The 17,775-nt window shown below is 46.2% G+C and overlaps 1 protein-coding gene across 1 annotated transcript in view; it reads right to left on the bottom strand.

The window, feature by feature from the left end:
- Positions 1–5,062: 5,062 nt before the first annotated feature.
- The window catches only part of LOC147105071 (polymeric immunoglobulin receptor-like), a 74,241-nt gene continuing 61,528 nt past the window's right edge, over positions 5,063–17,775 (bottom strand). The window contains exons 7-9 of the mRNA XM_086011780.1: positions 16,239–16,562; positions 6,731–7,054; positions 5,063–5,220 (exon numbers count right to left, since the gene is read on the bottom strand). Coding sequence (XP_085867906.1) covers positions 5,063–5,220; positions 6,731–7,054; positions 16,239–16,562 — 806 coding nt within the window. The remainder of the gene's footprint in view (positions 5,221–6,730; positions 7,055–16,238; positions 16,563–17,775) is intronic.

Here is a 17,775-nt window from a genome sequence, read left to right as displayed (position 1 = left end):
TATTTAAGACAAAGCAGTCCATATGGTCAGTGCCCCTGCCACTGAGTTCAATATCCACCCCCTTCACCGCTGGTGCACGGTGACTACAGTGCATACTATCTACAGGACACAATGCAGCAACGCCCACAGCGTGAGAATCAATTAAAAAAACTTTTCCGGCTTAACTTAAAATCACCTCTGAGCCCAATGGCCTGTACCGCCAAAAAGGGCAAGACATCCAACATCATGAGAACACCACCTCCTGAAAGTTACACACTTTTCTGGCTTGGAACTATACTGTTGTTTCTTTATTGTTGTTAACTCAAAATCATGGAATTTCTTACTTAACACCATTGCCCAGCAGATCAAGAAGGCGGCCCAGCACCACCTTCTCAGGGCAACTAGCGACAGGCAATAAAAGTGACCTTGTCAACATTGCCCACATCCCAGGAACAAATTTTAAGAAAAGAAACTTCCTGCAGTTGTAGTGACCGACACTGAGAATTGGACCAAAGCTGCAAGATGTCGCTCACTCGTGATATCAAGGGCTGTGCAGATATGTCGCTGTGATTGCTCCCTTTCACCAGCAGAAACTTTTCTATCAGTGCCACACCAGAACAGATGTCAGCATGAGGTTAGGTTAGCGGTGAAGTAAACATGGTGAATACTGCAAGGAGCACCATGAGGGGCGGCAAAATGGAGGCGCTTACTTCTTATTCGTATTTAAGTTTTAAGTTAACATAAAACATATAAATAAATTTTAAAAACTAAACTTAATTTAGTAAACTAAATGAGATAAATCATTTGATTAACACTAAGCTAATGAATTAAATAAATAAAATAATGGGAGAACAGGAGATGTGTTGCTGCTGCAATATGTGGGATCTTGTGGACATTTTTGTCCAGGGCGACTACATCTGTGGTAAGTGTCTGCGGCTCAAGGAACTTTGGTTCCGAGTTGAGGAGCTGGAGTCCGAGCTGCAGACATTGCAAGACATCAGGGAGGGAGAAAGTTACCTGGACCTTTTGCTCCAGGAGGCAGCCACACCCCTTAGATTAAATAGTTTAGAATTGACATGTGGTCAGGGGCAGGAGGGTGTGACTGCGAGAGAGGCAGGTATGGGGATCCAGGAGGTAGTATTGCAGGAGCCTCAGTCCTTGCACTTGTCCAATAGATTTGAGGTTCTTGCAACCCTTGTGGACAAGTGCGGGGACTGCGGGGAGGACGAGCAAACTGATCACGGCACCGTGGTACAGGAAGCCGTTCAAGTAGGGGGAGTAAAAAGGAAGGTGATTGTAGTAGGCGACAGTATTGTTAGGGGGATAGACACTGTTCTCTGCAGCCAGGAGCGTGAGTCCCGAAGGCTATGTTGCCTACCCAATGCCAGGGTAAAGGACATCTCCTCTGGGCTGGAGAAGAACTTGGAGTGGGAGGGGGAGGATCCAGTTGTCATGATCCACGTAGGTACCAACGACACAGGTAGGACAAAGAAAGAGGTTCTGATGAGAGAGTTTGAGCAGCTAGGGACTAAATTAAAAAGCAGAACCACAAAGGTCATAATCTCTGGATTATTACCGGAGCCACGAGCAAATTGGCATAGGATCAATAGGATCAGGGAGATGAATGCGTGGCTCAAAGATTGGTGTGGGAGAAGTGGGTTTTGATTCGTGGGGCACTAGCACCAGTATTGGGGAAAGAGAGAGCTGATCCGTTGGGATGGACTACACCGGAACAATGCTGGGACCAGAGTTCTAGCGAATCAAATGACTAGGGAGGTAAATAGGGCTTTAAACTAAATAAGGGGGGGAGGGTCCCGGTGGAGAGAAATCTAGAATGCTAAAGAGAAAAGACAAGGAAGCAATACAGGAAAGTGATTGGGGTAAGGATAACCAGATTGTGTCAGGAAGGGACAGAGCGTACAAACAAAGGAGTGCACGAACAAATAGGGTCCGGGTAAGAATAAATGGTAATAAGACAAATAGGGCCATAGTACAAACAAATGTTAAGATGTTTAAAAATGTTAAAAAGACACATCTAAAAGCACTGTATCTGAATGCACGAAGCATTCGTAATAAGGTAGACGAATTAACAGCACAAATAGATGTAAACAGATATGATATAATTGCAATTATGGAGACATGGCTGCAGGGTGACCAAGGCTGGGAGCTGAATATCCAAGGATCTTCGATATTTAGGAAGGACAGGCAAAAAGGAAAAGGAGGTGTGGTGGTGTTGTTAGTAAAGGATGAAATCAGAGCAATAGTGAGAAAGGATATTGGCTCAGAAAATCAAGATGTAGAATCAGTCTGGGTGGAGCTAAGAAGCACCATGGGGCAGAAAACATTGGTGGGAGTTGTCTATAGGCCTCCAAACAGCAGTGGTAATGTAGGGGATGGCATCAAACAGGAAATAGGAGATGCATGTAACAAGGGTACTACAGTAATCATGGATGACTTTAATCTACATATAGACTGGCCAAACCAAATTAGCAATAATACTGTGGAGGATGAATTCCTGGAGTGTGTACGAGATGGTTTTTTAGACCAGTATGTTGAGGAGCCAACTAGGGAACAGGCTGTCCTAGATTGGGTATTGTGCAATGAGAAGGGGTTAATTCATAATCTTGTTGTGCGGGGTCCATTAGGGAAGAGTGACCATAACATGATAGAATTCTTCATTAAGATGGAAAGTGAAGAAGTCCAATCCGAAACTAGGGTCCAAAATCTAAACAAAGGAAACTACAAAGGTATGAGGAGCGAGTTGTTTATGATAGATTGGGGAGCTTCATTAAAAGGCATGACTGTGGATAGGCAACGGCTAACATTTAAGGAACTAATGCATGAATTGCAACAGTTATGCATTCCTTTCTGGCGCAAAAACACAAAAGGGAAAGTGGCCCAACCATGGCTAACAAAAGAAATTAAGGATAGTATTAGATCCAAAGAGGAGTCATATAAAGTTGCCAGAAAAAGTAGCAAGCCTGAGGATTGGGAACAGTTTAGAGTTCAGCAAAAAAGGACCAAGCGATTGATTAAGAGGGGAGAAATGGAGTATGAGAGTAAACTTGCAAGGAACATAAAAGCAGACTGTAAATGCTTCTACAAGTATGTAAAAAGAGAAAGATTAGTGAAGACAAATGTAGGTCCCTTACAGTCAGAAACAGAAGACTTTATAATGGGGAACAAGGAAATGGCAGAGCAATTAAACAAATACTTTGGTTCTGTCTTCACGGAAGGGGACACAAATAACATTCCAGAAATGCTAGGGAGCCAAGGGTCTAGTGAGAAGGAGGAATTAAAGGAAATTAGTATTAGTAAAAAAATAGTGCTGGAGAAATTAATGGGACTGAAAGCCGATAAATCCCCAGGGCCTGATAATCTGCATCCCAGAGTACTAAAAGAGGTAGCCATGGAAATAATGGATGCATTGGTTGTCATCTTCCAAAATTCTATAGATTATGGAACAGTTCCTGCAGATTGGAGGGTGGCAAATGTAACCCCACTATTTAAAAAAGGAGGGAGAGAGAAAACAGGGAACTACTGACCAGGTTAGCCTAACATCAATAGTAGGGAAAATGCTAGAGTCTATTATAAAGGATATGATAACAGGACACTTAGAAAATATCAACAGGATTAGACAAAATGAACATGGATTTATGAAAGGGAAATCGTGTTTGACAAAACTACTGAAGTTTTTTGAGGATGTAACCGGTAGAATAGATAAGGGAGAACCAGTGGGTGTGGTGTATTTGGATTTTCAGAAAGCCTTTGATAAAGTCCCACATAAGAGGTAAGTGTGCAAAAATAAAGCACATGGGATTGGGGATAATATACTGGCATTGATTGAAAATTGGTTAACAGACAGGAAACAGAGAGTAGGAATAAATGGGTCTTTTTCAGGGTGGCAGGCAGTGACTAGTGTGGTACCGCAGGGATCAGTGCTTGGGCCCCAGCTATTCACAATATATATCAATGATTTGGATGAAGGAACCAAATGTAATATTTCCAAGTTTGCTGACGACACGAAACTTGGTGGGACTATGAGTTGTGAGGAGGATGCAAAGAGGCTTCAAGGCGATTTAGACAAGTTGAATGAGTGGGCAAATACATGGCAGATACAGTATAACATGGATAAATGTGAAGTTATCCACTTTGGTAGGAAAAACAGAAAGGCAGAGTATTATTTAAATGGAGATAGATTGGGAAATGTTGATGTACAGAGGGATCTGGGTGTCCTTGTACACCGGTCACTGAAAGCAAACATGCAGGTGCAGCAAGCAGTTAGGAAGGCAAATGCTATGTTGGTCTTTATTGCAAGAGGATTTGAGTACAGGAGCAAGGATGTCTTACTACAGTTTTACTACACCTGGAGTATTGTGTGCAGTTTTGGTCGCCTTACCTAAGAAAGGATATACTTGCCATAGAGGGAGTGCAGCGAAGGTTCACCAGACTGATTCCTGGGATGGCAGGACTGTCGTATGAGGAGAGATTGAGTTGACTAGGCTTGTATTCATTAGATTTTAGAAGAATGAGAGGGGATCTCATTGAAATATATAAAATTCTGACAGGGCTAGACAGACTGGATGCAGGGAGGATGTTTCCCGTGGCTGGGGGGTCGAGAATGAGGGGTCACAGTCTCAGGATATGGGATAGGACATTTAGGACTGAGATGAGGATAAGTTTCTTCACTCAGAGGGTGGTGAACCTGTGGAATTCTCTATCACAGACAGTTGGGGAGGCCAAGTCACTGAATATATTTAAGAAGGAAATAGATAGATTTCTAGACACAAAAGGCATCAAGGGATATGGGGAGAGAGCGGGAATATGGTATTGAGATAGAGGATCAGCCATGATCATATTGAATGGCGGAGCAGGCTCGAAGGGCCGAATGGCCTACTCCTGCTCCTAATTTTCTATGTTCTATGTTTCTATTTCCTACCAACAAAGATAGCACCTTCGTTCGGAAGCTAACACAACAGCATGATGTAAACCCAGCCAGCATTTCCATTCTGATGAGCTACATTCCGAAATAATAAATTATTTTCACCCCTTATGTCAAAATTATTAAAGAACATTTAATCTCTCACATGGAAGCAGTGCCAATCAAAACACCAGCAATGAGAACATTGTACCTGCTCGGCGATTTGGATCCTGAAGTTTGGCTTTGATTATCATTGGACTTTGTGCTTGTGGAATGTGTTGGTGCTACCGTTGAAGAAACTTCACAAGAATATTCAGGTCCTATTGAAACAAGGGAATAAAATTCAGATTCACCTCATTTTCACTTGTAGTCAACCAAGAGAGCACTATTGTCAAATGGAACCTCAGTACTTGAGTAAAAGCCTGGTTGATATAATGGATCTGGATGATTTAATTCCTGTGTAATTTCCCCCTCTCTGGTAGCAAGGAGCGATGCTGCTGACACCTGGCCGTGGCCCATTTTTACTGATAATTTCTGTTTCTTTCCCATATCTGAGAGTTGGTGGCACAGAGTCACTATTGGGGCAGTTAAAGGGATCAGGTTGGTGGGACTACAAACCAGGTATCACCATTTTTTTCCCTGCGCAAGCGTAAAGGAAAGTTCCAGCCAGAGAGCTGGCCTCTGCCACCACCGGAAAATGTATTTCTGGGGGCTGAGCAACCACAATTCTGTCCGGGAGAGATATCCTCAGTGGAAAAGGAACGGCAACTGTGCAGAGGGAAATATTAGACCAGGAATTACTGCTGTCGATATTAGTGGACAAGCAGTTAAAATTCGAATGGCGTTTCTCTGCAGGGCAAGAAATTCGGTGCCTTAGCACCTCCAGTTAGTGCCTCCGGGGGAAGATAATGGGGCGCTAAGGACTCTCCGCCCGGGTGCGACGATGTTATGGTCGCCCACGAAATTCACCTGCCGGTTTACGGCGGTGTTAAACCCTAGCGCCACGATCTCCTGCGCCCCGAGAGCGTGACGTCATCCGGCTGCGCATCGCCCCGGTCGTGCCCCGGACCCGAAATTTAATTCTGCCCCCTGCAGCATCGCCGGGCGATGACACCGACAGCTGCAGGAGGCGTCAATCGGGATGCCGGGCGCTTCGGGGGCCAATACTTAAAGGCGAGGTGGCCGAGGTAGGTTAAAAATAAATCTGAAACGCACTTTGCATTTTTTTTTTGTTTCGTCACCTCCCAGCGATCAGCCCGGCACTCTGCTGCAGTGCATCGGGCTGATCGGGACGGATCGCTGCTGCAGTCGGGGATCAGGTAAGTTTTCCCCTTGCAGAGCCTGCGGCAATGGCCCTTCCCTTTAAGGGAGGGAAGGAGCCTTCCAACGTGACAGCGCTGCTCACCTACCGGCCCGCCTGCTGCCTGTTACGCTCCAGGAATGAAGTGGTGTGCTTGATTTAACGCTCCACTGCCTTCCTGGAGCACAAAACCGAATTTTCTAAAAGTTGAGAAAGATTAGCACCTGGCGCTAATTTTCGCAACTTTTAAAAGTTACCGCCCCAAACGGGGCTATAACGAATTTCTCCCCCTGTTTCTGTTAAAATAATCTGCAGACGAATGTCACACGAATACATTAAACAGTCGCCTGCTAATATTGGCAATGGTCATTTCCTGGCTCTTGGGCTGGGATTTCTGAGCTTGTGGTAGCGACGGCAAACGGCACACACCGGCAGTGGGTCGCTGATCAGGGACTGGCTCGCAAACTGTTTGAATAGACATTAATTAAAAAGATTCATTGACCATATTGTTTGTTTAAAGTAACACTTACCAATGCTGCTGATTTGTGTCACATAACTGCAGCTGTTCCCTGATCTGTTGAAGACTGACACGTTAACCATTTCGCTGGATTTTTGTCCCTGATTATTTGAGGCTGTGCAGTAATATTGATGATGTTGCTGTTTGAAGGACTGACAATGTAGACCCAGTTTATTGGTGCCAGAGATCTTTGAATCTTCAGACGGGGTCTTTTCGTACCATGTGTACTGAATGGGAAGGGATCCCTGGACAGACTCACAGTAGACTGACACTGTGCCCCCAAAACATGAGACATTTGGTGGCGATAAATATCCATGTACGGGAACTGACACAGATTCTGTGGGAAAGGAACAAACATTCAGATACTGACTGAACATCTAAAAATCAAATACTCTCCAATTTCCAGCACTTCTGTATCTCAGCCAGGGCCTGCCATGTTGGAATCTCACCGGCATATCTACCTCTCTGTGTCTCTCCACCCTCCGAGCAGCCTGAACTACCATGTCTGCCATTATATCAGAACATAGCAGGGCTCCCGATCAGGACAGCCGCAATGATACTGAGGATGTGTCAACGTGAAAATCAGGGCTAACAATTTTTCTCAGTAGCAGGTAGCCAGCCTCCAATGCTGTTGAATTGTTTGACTCTCGAACATTAATTAGTTGGAGAGGGTCCTGGAAAACCACAGCCGAATATGAGGGAAAAAATTGGAAGATATCTGTTACATGTTCTGTGGCTTTAATTCACTTTTCTACTCACACTCCCAGATCTATTGAAAATTTAACAGGCGATCCTGAACACAGAAAAGGGTGTAGGCCATTCAGCCCCTCGAGCCTGTTCCACCATTCAATTCGATCTCAGCTGATCTGTATCTTAACTCCAGCTACCCACCTTGGTTCCATAACCCTTAATACCCTTGCCGAAGAAAAATCTGTCAATCTCAGTTTTGAAATTTTCCATTGACCCCCAGCCTCAACAGATTTCTGGGCTAGAGAGTTCCAGATTTCCACGGCCCTTTGTGTGAAGAAGTGTTTCCTGACATCACCCTCAAGATGCGCTTCAGTTGCCTGGACAGATCTGGAGGCGCCCTTCAGTACTCACCAGCCAGGGTTTCCAGAATGATCGTGGTTTGCTGCGCTCTGCAGAACATTGCACAGCAGCGAGATTGGAGCTGCAGGAGGAACAAGGTGCTGAGCACACATTGTCTACGGACGAATCCGAGAGGGAGGAGGAAGAGGAAAAGGAGCAGGAGGAGGAGGAGGAGGAATGAGATTGCGACTCCGACACAGCACCAGTCACTCACATTGCTGCCCGTGATGCCAGCGTTTCACTTATAGCTGTAAGGTTCAGTTAGTTACCACCACTGGACCAATGTAACAACCACATCCAACGGCCACTCTCAACTGCCCCCGCCCCCCTCCAATCCCACTGACACTAAGCAGACGTGCTACCAACCAACCACACATTGCACATCCCCCATTGCTCCCCCTCAATTCATGTCTTCCTTTTCATTAACGAGCAGCTGAAAAGGTGAGTTGCCACCTGTGGTGTATGTAACCTGTTCCACCTTAAGAGAACTTAAGCCTGTTCCACCTTAAGAGATGTACTACTTTCTCTGGCTGCTGTATACGTAATATCGGTGGTGACCACACCGGTATATAAGCACTGTGTAGTAATATTGTATTCAATATAGTCCCGACCTCCAACCAGTAAAGACCTGTTGAATTTACTCTCTTAGTCTGTGTAGTAATTATCACTATAACACACAGACTTAACAGTGGCGACGAGTCCGATTCTTACCCTGCGGCAGTTATTTCCACGGCGGCTTCGTCCACAGACAGGACGTCGAAGAGAGGTTTCCACCCTCATCACCCTACTGGAAGACACGTCGAGCGGCAGGCATCGAGAAACCGGAGTGCAGAAGACATCCTGACCTCGAAGCCTCCATCAGCGACTGTCAGCTTTCTTCTTCTACCTCGGTGGTGGGTAAGCCGGGCAGCGACGCGGCAGAAAGTCAACCGCGTTGGCTGTACAGACGGGGCTGGGAAGACGGAGGAATAAGGGCGGTGAGATCGATCGCGACCGGAGATAAGGGCCGGGCCGCTTTCGAGCGAGAGGCGCAGCGCGGGGACATCGATCGCGACCGGAGATAAGGGCCGCATTCGGGCTAAAAGGCGCAGCGTCTGGGGAAACTGAAGGCGCGAGAGCCGCGGTGAAGCTGAGACAGCGTCGGGGGACGGTTGAAGATCGCCAAGCGCGGGAAAACCGCCATTTTGTGGGCGGAGGACGACGACAAAGAGCGGGAAGCCGCCATCTTGGATAACATAAAAATACAATAAATTGCAATGATGCCTAAACATGGGAACATTAATACCTTTGATAGTGACATCGAAGATTGGGCCATGTATGTAGAACGCATACAAAATTATTGTAAGGCAAATAAAATTCCTGATGCAGATAAAGCACTAACATTATTAAATTTAATGGGTGCGAAGACATACGGGCAATTAAAACACCTGTTATCACCAGATGAACCGGCGGATAAGAGGCTCGATGAGATTGTTACTGTCCTGAAAAATCATCTAAACCCCACGCCGCTGATGCTAGCGGAACGATTTAAATTTTACGACAGAAGGCAGCTGCAGAATGAAAGCAATGCTGAATATTTGATGGAATTACGTAAGCTAGCAAAATATTGTCAGTTTGGAACGGGACTGACAGAGGCACTACGAGATAAATTTGTGTGTGGTTTATTTAAACAGGATACACAAAAGCGACTGCTCGAGGAGAATGAGCTGACGCTTGAGAAGGCGGTCACTATGGCAGCAGCACACGAAGCCGCAGCGAGAGGCACGGCAGTAATGCAGCTACGGTCACCGGAACTCGGTACAAACAAATTGGGTTTGAGTTCTGTCAAATGTTATCGTTGTGGAAAGACAACGCACGATCAGAGCCAGTGTTGGTTTAAAAACCAAGAATGCAGAACGTGTGGCAGGCTTGGCCACATAGCTAAAGTATGCCGGTCAGGAAAGAAGACCAGCAACAAAAAGTCACCGCAAGGAAAATACGCAAAGGTACACAAGGTGACAAAGAACAGTTTGACAGAACAGAAGTCAGATTCAGACGCTAGCAGTAATGAACTGGATAGCTTAAGAGTACACAACGTTGGTAAGGATGCAGATCTCCAGACAATTTGGGTCTCTCTTCAGATAGCAGGAGTCCAAGTAAAAATGGAATTGGACACTGGATCGGCATTGACGGTCATGAATAAGAAAGATTACAGAAGGTTATTCCAACATATTCCCCTACAGGATACGGAGATTATATTGAAAACATACACGGGGCAAAGAGTGTACCCCATCGGAAAAATAGAGGTAGAAGTGGTCCACAAGGGCGAAGAAAGCCAAGTAATGGACTTATATGTGCTACCTTAAGGAGGTCCACCACTACTAGGACGGGAGTGGATTAGGAAAATGAATATGGACTGGCACTCCTTGAAGGCACTAACGGTAGATTCCGGGGAAACAGATGTCAAACCTAAACGATTGTCCAGAATATTGGATGATGCTAAAGAGGTGTTCCAGCAGGGATTGGGAACACTGAGAGGAATTACGGCAAACATCAAGATTGATGAACATGCACAACCAAAATTTTTTAAAGCCAGACCGGTACCCTATGCAATACGACCTACTGTTGAAGTGGAACTGGAAGCACTAGAACGTTCAGGTGTACTGTCTAAGGTAGATTGGAGTGAGTGGGCTACGCCCATTGTTCCCGTTATGAAACGTCCTGCGAGCAACAAGCCAGGAGATCCAGGGAAGGTTCGCATCTGTGGAGATTTCAAAATCACCGTTAATCCGGTGCTTCACACGGTGCAGTATCCGCTTCCACGGATTGAGGATATTTTTGCTTCATTGTCTGGCGGGAAAAATTTCACCAAGATAGACCTGGCGCAGGCGTACTTGCAGATGGAGGTTGAGGAAGAGTCACGCCAATACCTCACGATCAACACGCATCGAGGGTTGTACCGGTACAATAGGCTGGTTTTTGGAGTGGCATCGGCTCCAGCAATTTGGCAGAGGGCCATGGAGCAGGTATTACAGGGAATTCCAGGCACACAATGTTACCTGGACGATATTCTGATCACAGGTGATGGTGATGAACAACATCTCGCAAACTTGGAACTGGTGCTCAACAGACTGAAAGAGTATGGACTTAGAGTAAATCGGCAGAAATGTGAGTTCTTCCAGAAGTGGATCTCGTACTGTGGCCATGTCATTGACCGGGAGGGGCTTCATAAGTCTCCTGACAAGATTGAGGCAGTTGTAAAGGCTCCCGCTCCGGAGAATGTCTCTCAGTTGAGGTCGTTTCTAGGATTAATTAACTATTACCATAAATTTCTGCCAAATCTATCCACGGTACTGCACCCGTTAAATGCTCTTTTACAGAAAGGGGTACCATGGGAATGGGGCAAAAACTGTAAGAAGGCATTTCGCAAAAGCAAAGAATTGATCACCTCAGAGGAAGTGTTGGCTCACTTCAACCCGACACTGCCTATTCGGTTGGCTTGTGATGCTTCCCCATATGGTATTGGGGCAGTACTCTCACACAAGTTGCCAAATGGCACGGAAAGGCCAGTCGCGTTTGCATCCAGATCATTGACCTCCGCTGAGCGCAACTATGCGCAGATCGATAGGGAGGCTCTTAGCCTTGTATGGGGAGTGAAGAAGTTTAATCATTACCTGCAGGGCCAAAAATTCACACTTCTGACAGATCATCAACCGTTGGTATCCATTTTTAACCCTAAGAAGGGTGTTTCGGTGATGACAGCGCAGCGTCTCCAGAGATGGTCTCTTTTCCTAGGGGCACATCAATATCAAATAGAATTCAAAGGTACGAAACAGCATGGCAATGCTGATGGGCTGTCGCGCCTGCCACTACCTGAAGAAGAAGACACGATGAAAGTTGACCCTGTTGAGTTATTTCATTCGACCATCATCGAGTGTTTACCAGTCACCAATGCAAGTATTGAAAGAGAAACCAGGAACGACCCGACACTGTCCAGAGTCTATGAGGTGACAGTGAAAGGATGGCCAACACGGGGTGATCCTCTGTTACCGGCATTTTCGGCAAGGCGAGACCAGCTGTCCGTCTGCCATGGTACCTTGATGTACGGGACAAGAGTGATTATTCCTCCCAAGTTAAGGGAAAGAGTTTTAAACGAACTGCATGAAGGTCATCTGGGGGGAGTTAAAATGAAACGTCTTGCTAGGGCTTATGTATGGTGGCCGGGTATTGACCAACAGATTGGGGAGTTAACAAAAAGCTGCGCTGGGTGCCAAAAAGTGCAAAATGCACCTCCGATAGCACTGCTACACCCATGGGAATGGCCTTCAGCCCCATGGCAACGCGTACACATTGACTTTGCTGGTCCATTCATGGACTCCATGTTCCTAATCGCGGTGGACGCACATTCCAAATGGCCAGAAGTCATCAAGATGAATACCACTACTTCAGAAAAGACAATTGCGGTGTTAAGAACAATATTCGCAAGGAACGGATTGCCAGAACAGATCTGTTCGGACAACGGACCACAGTTTGTATCGGAAGAATTCCGACAATTCTTAAAGAAGAATGGAGTAAAACATTATACCTCTGCCCCATATCATCCGACAACAAACGGGTTGGCTGAAAGATTTGTCTAGACATTCAAAAAGGCAATTAAGGCCATGAACGATGATCAGATTCTGCTGCAACACAAGGTCGACAAGTTCCTGATGTCGTATCGAAACGGCGATCATGCAGTGACTAACCAAAGCCCTGCCATGATGTTTTATAACAGGAGGTTGTGGTCCAAGTTGGACTTGTTAAAACCAAATGTGCGGAGGGAAGTGGAAAACAAACAGTTTCGGCATATTAACAACAAGACCACTCGAACTTTCGACGTAGGACAACCAGTGTTGGCAAGGGGCTATGGAAACGAAAAATGGCAGTCCGGAACAATTCGGGCCAAACACGGACCTCTGATGTACACAGTAGATATTGGTCATAATGTGATAAGGCGTCATGCGGATCAACTGGTAGAGTCGAGAGCAAGGGTCGAACCCATGGTTGTGACAGAGACAACTGTGGAAGACGTTAATGAACCTGAAGCATCTACCTCGGCAGGGAATGTACTTGATGATGATGACACCCAATACATTGGAAACCAAATAGAGGAGGCACCTCAACAACAAGAATCAGAGACTACTGAGAGGCGTTATCCAAGCCGCATCAGAAAGCCTCCTGAGAGACTGAATCTTTGAACTGTTATACCTGAAGTTATATATGTATATATGTTATTATGTTATGTTAAATGGGGATATGACTGTTAAGCTAAAAAGGGAGGATTGTGGTGTATGTAACCTGTTCCACCTTAAGAGAACTTAAGCCTGTTCCACCTTAATAGATGTACTACTTTCTCTGGCTGCTGTATACGTAATACCAGTGGTGACCACACCGGTATATAAGCACTGTGTAGTAATATTGTATTCAATATAGTCCCGACCTCCAACCAGTAAAGACCTGTTGAATTTACTCTCTTAGTCTGTGTAGTAATTATCACTATAACACACAGACTTAACACCACCCAGCAACCAAAAATGGGCAACATAGGAAAGTGGTGCAAAGTAATATATTTTACGTGATTCTGCTAAAGAACAGAAACTTAACAACATAACAAATTCTCAAACACACATGGGCATACCCTTGTGCAAGTACAAAATTTAATCTTCCTTTTCCTACCGCTCCTACGTGGTGCAACCCTCATGGCTTCAGCAGAGGTCGAGGCAGGCTGCTCAGATCCCTGGTCTGACTGCTGAGATGCTCTTGGTTGATGATCTCTGGGTTTGGAGCCCAACATTGCCCTCGCCAAAGACTGCTCCATCTGCACCTGTGCAGGGGCAGACACAGCCATCGGGAGAGGAGGCAGCATTCCTCTCATGGCCCAGCCGCACTTCACTCCTTCCACTCTGCTGGAGAGCAGCTCGGTGCAGATCAGTGATGCACTGTAAGGCCAAGGCTAAGGTGCTGCCATCCTATTTAATGCGCCAGACATGGTGGCATCCAGAGTCTGCACGGCCGTGGTCAATGCCTGCATGGACTCATTTAATTGTCGTGACTGATGCTCGACGGAGTTGGCCAATCTATCCATGGAACAAGACATCCTCACAATGTCCTGTGACATCAACCCACTCATGCTTGAGGTGGACTCCTCCATTCTCTCTGCAATTGTGGACAGTGTGCGTGGAAGGCCTGTCAGTATGTAGCAGATTTTCTGCAGCCCCACAATGATCAGCCTTTTAATCGATGGACCCCGGGGTACAGCACCTGTGTCCAGTTGAGCAGAGTTTGGAAGGGCTCTGCCCTCCGACATGGACTCTCTGCAGTTGTTCCTGCCACCACTGTTGGTTCTTGCTCCCTTGTGAAGTGTGATTTATGAGGTGAAAACCCAGCTATCTGTCTAACTGAACTCACTGAAGTGTGAGTATCTGCATTGGTGCATGGTAAGCATGAGTCCTGTGATGGTGCACCTTCAGAAGGGATCAGCTCCTCTGAGGATTCATCGTCCGTGAGGTCCACTGACGGCTGCTGCACATGTGAAGGCCCTGGCGGAGAGAAAAGATATGAATTAGTACTGGCAAGGTAAGGATGTTGCAACTCATCATTATGAAGATGATTATATTTAACTCGTTGCTTAAATCAGGTCAACATGACTGAGTGTTTTATGACATGTGGGCCCATGATATTTAATTCTGTCACCAGGTTGCTGGGAGGTCCCCATCTCCAATGGCCAGGGACGGCGAGTAGCCACTGATCTCCAGCGCTTCCTCCTCTGCAGTTGTCAGCTGTGAGATCTGTCAAGGACCACCTCAGGTTCTCTCTCTCTCTCCCTAGTGTTCTGCGCTCTCTTCTCCTGCAACGGGAGAAAGAACAGACCTATGAGTGACTGTAATGGCATGTGTTCACCCGATGGATGCAGTGCATATGGTGAGGGTGACTATCAGCGAGCGGCATGAAATTACATAAGGATCAAGGTGAGTGGCAGTGGTGAATGGAGAGATGGGGATATGAGGAAGTGCATAGAAAGAGAAGGATGGGTGCGCGTGCAAGGTAGGTGGGTGTGAGGAGTGATGTGATGGTGTAGGCTTGACAAGACAGGGTGAGGGGGTGGGTGATGTGCTCAATGGGTAGTAGGTAAATGAGCAACTGTACTCACCTTTCCTAACCTGGTTAGATCATTAAAGAACTTCCTGCGCTGACTCCAGCAGCGTGGTAAAATGCTACTGCTGCTGACCTCCTCGGGCACATCCAGGCATGGGTTTTTGTAGCTTTCTTCCTCCCAGTGCTGGGGGAGGGCCCGGATAGCTCAGTCGGTATAGCGTCAGATTTTAATCTGAGTGTTCAGGGTTCATGTCCCTGTTTGGTTGGTAGCTTTGCCAGCATGGACTTGACGGGCCGAATGGCCTCCTTCTGTGCTGTAACCATTCTATGATTCTATGGTCCCTGTCTGGTTCCTCACTGCCCCCAGCAGTGAATCAAGGGAGGCGATGTTAAAGCGGGGTGCAGCTTTGCAAGTCCTGAGTCTATCTTCTCTGATTGTTGTCCCTGTTCCAAAGCTCCCAAATCCTCTAAATTCCATCTTTGGATTGATCGGTTAAATACTCGAGTTGAGATCACATCATGCGGGTCCGCACCACACCCGTTACCGCACAGACAACGCCAAACCCGGGAGTAAAATTATAATGAGCTGGCTGCATTAAAATGCCACAGACAGACGCACTGAAATTACTTCCGGGTTTCCCAGGCGAAATCGGATCCCCTGCACCGAACACGCCTCGAAGTTAATATCTGGGCCATTGCATGTAATAGTTGATCCATCAGGAGGTCTGATTGGGAGGAAGATAATGTCTCAACAATTAATAAAGAGACTTCTTTTACCATCAAAACAGTGACCTAGCTTTTCAATTTTAGTTTAGTTCGCTTGTAAAGTTGATCAAAATATCTCATTGATGATGTGAGCCTCACATCATATCAAGAAACCTACAAAATCTGTTAAGCTCTGTGGATTGATTCTATTTTTATTATTTTCTAAGAATTTATACCATTAGTGACGACTTGCTGCTCACTGCTTTTGATATTGTCTGACTATTAGTTTTAGTCAGAATGCAAACATCTGACATTTAATACAGTTCAGAGACAGGAAAATGTGGTGAGCATCCCACATGATATCTGGTGCAATAGCCTGTAGTTAAAGGAATTGTTCGTCCCATAATACTTGAAATTCTTGGTCAGTCAGTTGGACAGGCCACGAATTGGGAATGTGCAACATGAGTCGGATTTCCCGACCTCTGCCCGCTACCTGTGAGACTCTGCACTGCTGCGGAGCCTCGGGATATCGGAGCTGTCATGTTTCCTCCCAGATAAAACATTGATCAGACATTTCAGTTGAGAGTAATAAAGTAAATCGCTGAGAAATGTACCGTAAGATATTTGTAGCTTTATATTAAACATTGAATCATAGCCAGATTGTTGAATCCCACAGCTGTACCATCCTGCATCTCCTGGACGAAGATCCTTCATAGTAACAACAAATATTCCTGCTGCCTTCTTATCTGTGATTGACACTCTTCCATTCCATCCAGGTTGCCCATTTGTTTTTACTACAACTGAACATTTGCGAGTCCAGCCGTGACACCAATATTTCACCTGTGACTGGTACTTCGATTTGTCATAGTGACAATCTATTGTGATCGCTCTTCCCACAACTCCTGTTACTTCAGCTTTTGCCCACAATGCACCTGAAACTGAAGAGACAGCATTTCAGAAATTGAACAGGAAATAACCACTGAATACTGTAAGCTTCATGGAACAGTTTGGCCCAGTGGTAAGAGCAGAAAAAGTGCCAGTCATCAAAGTCTGCAGTTCTTGGAGAACACATTGATACTGGACAATGAAAGGTTTGAGTCATGATTAACTCTGAACAGGACATTGACATTGAACTGTGAGGCCTCGAATCATGATTGGTTTCGATGGGAAAAATTAACATCTGGACAATGCTCTGAGTTTAACTGAAACAATGGGGGTCACGCTCGACTTCCTGGCATGAATGGAAGATACACAAGTCCCGAGCAGACAATCAGCCAACCGCCCATCAACAGTAATAGAAATCACATTGAATATGCGTTACAGAAAGCGGGAGAGGAGATAAGGAGTTATCTTTGATCTCACAACTCTGTACACCTCCGGTGATTGAATTACAGGTGGACGAGTTGTGAATGTCGGACAGTTCAGCAAATCAACAACCGAAACTGGTTGGGGGAGGCCCAGCATGGGGCCAGGTGACTAAAAGAACTATAAGAAGTAACACACCACAGCTCTCTCTCTCTCTCTCTTGGAAGCTAGCTCTGACAACAGCAACTGCCAGGTGTAAGAAGGAAAAGAAGACGGTCATCTCCAGCTCCCAGCCTGCAATCGACGGCCACAACCAGCCAGACGGGTGATTGTAAATATCAGTTGACTCTACAAGGGGTTTGTGCTGTGTAGGCAGCTGCAGTCAGATAAAGGAGGATGGGGACAGATCATCTCCGATCCAGGCCTACAATCCACAACGGTAACGACCGGCCGTATGGGTGATTGTAAGGTTCAGCCAAATCTCAACAGGGTTTTGTCTGTGTTTTGTTGGTTTTAATAAACTAAGGCCTAGAAATTCGGTGGCACCCCGTTTGGGGCGACAAGCTCGCCTGGGTGCCGGAATTACCGCTGCAAACGGAGCCGTTTGCGCCATCCCAATATTCAGTTTCAGCGCCCCAAATGGAAGCGCGGCGCTGCTCGAGGCGTCCCGCATCCCTCTTGGGGTGCTGAAACTGAATATCGCAGCGCAACATGCCGAAGCGCCACACGCTGCAGCACGGCGCGTTGCGGCACTGCAGGCCTTCCTCCCCTTCTTAAAGGGGAGGGGCCTGCACCAGCGCGAACCGAGATCGCGAGTGCTGGCAAAAAAGCCCGGCACCGAGGAGA

Source organism: Somniosus microcephalus, chromosome 18 (assembly GCF_052327205.1).
Source record: "Somniosus microcephalus isolate GS21.2 chromosome 18, FLI_Smic_1.0, whole genome shotgun sequence".
NCBI lineage: Eukaryota > Metazoa > Chordata > Chondrichthyes > Squaliformes > Somniosidae > Somniosus > Somniosus microcephalus.
Note: the sequence above shows the minus strand (reverse complement) of the source record. Positions and strands in the feature narration are given on the sequence as shown.